This window comes from Prosopis cineraria, unplaced genomic scaffold, assembly GCF_029017545.1.
Source record: "Prosopis cineraria cultivar Desert tree isolate PC_DT_omini unplaced genomic scaffold, ASM2901754v1 PC1, whole genome shotgun sequence".
In the NCBI taxonomy this organism is placed as follows: Eukaryota; Viridiplantae; Streptophyta; class Magnoliopsida; order Fabales; family Fabaceae; genus Prosopis; species Prosopis cineraria.
In genome coordinates this window covers 19,936,832-19,940,918 of record NW_026555332.1, presented here as the reverse complement: position 1 = coordinate 19,940,918, position 4,087 = coordinate 19,936,832, and the positions used below count along the sequence as shown (strand labels likewise).

At 36.3% G+C, this 4,087-nt stretch overlaps 1 protein-coding gene across 1 annotated transcript; it reads left to right on the top strand.

Moving 5' to 3' along the window:
* The first annotated feature begins 249 nt into the window (after nt 1-249).
* LOC129320241 (zinc finger BED domain-containing protein RICESLEEPER 2-like) lies at nt 250-1,849 on the top strand. Its single transcript, XM_054965620.1, has 2 exons — nt 250-1,617; nt 1,709-1,849. Exons 1-2 carry the CDS (start codon nt 250-252, stop codon nt 1,847-1,849), a joined length of 1,509 nt encoding a protein of 502 aa, XP_054821595.1.
* Nucleotides 1,850-4,087: the final 2,238 nt, after the last annotated feature.

Genomic DNA, 4,087 nt, shown 5'->3' with positions numbered 1-4,087 from the left:
GATGGTAAAAGAGAATTAACTCCCTCCAATTTTACTACATTTAGTCAAAAACCACCTAAGAAAGCTAAAAGTTGTACCTCGGATGTTTGGAAGTCTTTTTCTAAGGTGGTTAATGAAGAGGGGGCAACTAAGGCAAAGTGTAATGGTTGTGGCACTTTATTAGCATGTGGTGGAAATCATGGCACTTCACATCTAAGTCGTCATATTAAATAATGTGTAGCTCTTCCAAAGTTTCATAATATTGGCTTGATGATGTTGGATAATGAAGGCAATGTTAGATCTAGACAAATCAATAATCTGCGTATACGGGAGTTGTTGGGGATGTTGATTATTGAACATGATTTGCCATATTCCTTTGTTGAATTTCCTCTTTTTAGGCAAGTTCTTAAGGAATGTAATCCCGATGTTAAGATTATAAGTAGAAAAACTGCTGTGTCAGATATTAGGAGGTTTTATGAGCTACAAAAAGACAAGTTGAAGGTGATTTTGTCAAAGAGTCCTAGTAGAATATGTTTGACCTCAGATTGTTGGACTGCTGTAACATCTGAAGGTTATATATGCTTGACAGCACATTTTGTGGATGAAAATTGGAAGCTTAACAGTAAAATACTTTCTTTTTGTAAAATGGAGCCTCCACATTCTGGACATGAATTAGCTAGCAAAGTTTTTGAGAGCTTATGTGATTGGGAGATTGAAAAGAAGATTTTTACTGTTACTTTAGACAATGCATCTGCAAATGATTGTATGGCTGAGATCTTGAAAGAGAGGTTGATTTTGCAAAATAACTTGATTTGTGATGGGGAATTCTTTTATGTGAGGTGTTGTGCACATATCTTGAACTTGATAGTTCAAGAAGGTTTAAAGGTGACAAATGTTGCAATAAATAAAATTCGAGACAGCATTAAGTATGTTAAGGTGTCTGAGTCCAGGATGAAGATTTTTGGGCAATGTGTTGAGCAAGTTGGTAGTATTGACACGTCGATAGGATTGCGATTAGATGTGCCTACTAGATGGAATTCCACTTATGATATGCTTGAAAGTGGAATTAGATATAAAAGAGCCTTTGTTTGTTTGTCTTGTCGTGATACTAGTTTTAAGCATTCCTTATCAAATGAAGAGTGGAGGAGAGCAGAGGAAATGTGTTCTTTCTTGCAACCATGTGCAATGATTACAACTTTGATTTCTGGCACATCTTATCCAACCTCAAACATGTATTTTGGACAAATAGCAAAAATTGAGATTTTGTTGAATGATGCCATTAGCAATCGTGATCCTGTGATTTCTAATATGGCAACTAAAATGAAAGAGAAATTTGACAAGTATTGGAGTGACTATAGTGTGATCTTATCAATTGGAAGCGTTTTTGATCCACGAGCAAAGCTTGAAGCAATCAAGTTTTCTTACTCATTGATTGATCCTGTGAATTACTACATGAAAGTTGATCACATCAAGCAAAAGTTGTATTATATATTTGATCAATACAAAGATATGGGTGGATCTTCCAATAATCGTACATCAAGTTCAACTCCAACACCAAGTCAACCAAGCTCAAGCACAAGTGGAAGGATGGTAGAGAAGAAGAAGGAGTCGGCCATGTCTTGGACTCAGCTTTATGGTGTAAGTTCTTATTTGTTTAATACACATTATCTTATTTTTATTGGTTTATAATTCTTTGTTTGATATGTTTTGTTTTATTTTGTAAATATAGGATTTTCTTAACTTCAAGAGTAGGGATGTTTCTTCCGTTGGTAAATCTGAATTAGACTATTATTTGGAAGAAGCTTCCCTTGATGGTCACCAGTTTCCAGAGTTGGATGTGTTACAATGGTGGAAGACCAATCAGCAATGATTTCCCAACCTTTCAAGGATGGCATGTGATATTTTAAGTATTCCGATCACTACAGTAGCTAGTGAATCGGCTTTTAGCATAGGCTCTCGTGTTTTGACAAAGTATCGTTTTAGCCTCCTTCCAGACAATGTGCAAGCTTTGATTTGTACCCGCAATTGGTTACATGGTTTTGTGCCCCCATTATATGGTAATTGTATATTTTGTCTTGTAATAAATATATATATATATATATATTCGATAATGATATAGTTTGGTTAATATTTATTGTAGGTGAAGAAGAATTGATTGAAGAGTATATTGCCATTGAACCTCTTCCACCTTCATCAAGTGGACCAACTTCCGAGGGTTCTAATATTTTGTTTATAGACGATGATGAGGATGCAGATTTAGATTTAGATTGACGGGTGTTTGAATTTATTTAGTCTTTTAAATATGTGGTGTTTAAGTTCTTGAATATTATGTGTATCTTGATTTATTTTATTTTGAATTTTAAAATGTTTTTAAGTAATTTATTATGTTTAATTTTAAATTTTTTTAATTTTTTTGAAGTAGGGCTTATGGGCTTGGCCCTGAGCCCTTTAAATAAGGGCCGGGCCTCAAGAAATGGCTCAAAAATGGGAAACCGGGCTTATGGGCCTAGGCCCTTATGGGCCGGGCCCATAAGGGCCGAGCCCATATAGGCCAGGCCCGCCCATTTCCCGACTCTAATCCTCCCCACTACTCTCTTTAGACATGTCAAGCATATAGAAATCAGTAGGGAAAGGCATATTTCTAATACCAACCAAAACATCCTCAACTTTTCCATGTGGGTGCCTTAATGTCCTATCAGCTAATTGGCAAATCATTTTTGTAGAGCACATGCAATTCAAACTAAGGGCTTTATAAATGGATAAAGGTGTCATATTACTAGCAACACCCAAGTCAATCAAAGCATGTAAAAATTGCAATTCACCAATTTTGCAAGGAATTATAAATGACCCTAGTTCTTCACATTTAATTGGCAATTGGGGTTTCATTATGGCATAAATGGAAGAAAAAAGTTGCACCATAGCATTTGGAGTAAATTTCCTTTTATTAGTACAACAATCTTTTAAAAACTTAGCATATTTAGGGATATTTTTCACCAAATCAAGCAAAGATACTTTCACATGATTTTTATTAAAGAGCTCACATACCTTACTGTCTTGTCCCTTATCTTTCCTTGGCATTCTCATTGCTTGAGGGAAAGGCAATCTCTTCTTCAACTCGAGGCTCGATCTCTCCTTTTTTTTTTCCTTGTCCTCCATCTGCTTCTTTAAAGCTTTCTCCATATTTAACACAAGCTCATTGCTTGGTTTATCCACTTTGGCTGAATAGGGATGCTTCTCTTCCTTAGTTAGAGGTGGCTCACAAACAATCTCTTCAATGGTCTCATTATCCTCACAACAAGAGGGCACACCATTAGTAACAAAAGAAGTAAGGTTAGAAGTTTTACCATAAGACTCAACCTCTTGAAGCATAGGTTCAGCCTCCTCCTCTTCTTGGCCTTGGTTAGATGATTCTCCTACTTCCTTGCTACTTCTCAAAGTGATGGTACTCACATTGACCTTAGGGTTGACCACTATATTGCTAGGAAGAGTGAGTGCTTGTGCTTGTGATGCACTCAAATGATTGGTTATGGAACTTATTTGTGAAGCAAGTACATCAAATTTAGAATTAAGAGAGGCCTCCAAATTGCTTAACCTATTTCCATGCTCATCAAACACACCTTTGTAAACTTATTCATCTCAAACATTTGCTTGCTCAACAAGTTAAACTTATTAGAAGAAGTAGAAGCATTTGATTCAATTGGAATAATTTGCTTACTAGGAAAAGAAGTAGGTACAAGTGCATTACTCCTTTGACCAAAACTAGAGCTTTTCCTCCTTGATACCTTCACCTTAGAATTTCCTCTTGTAATGAAACATCCTTGTTAGCATAGGAAAGATTAGGGTGGTTCTTCCATAAAGGATTATAGGTGTTGGAGTACATCCATACTCCTTGACCTCCTCTCCCTTGACCGAATTGTTACCTCCCATACATAGCATTCACTTGCTCAACTTGATGTAGACAATTAACATCTACATGTATGGGTGAGTCACATATAGTACAAGAGTAAGGCATAAGAGCATTGGACATACTTACATTGCTTACATGTGGGAAACCTTATGGTGGAAAAGGCATGGCAACTTGAGAAACTTGGGCCATATTATCTTGGCC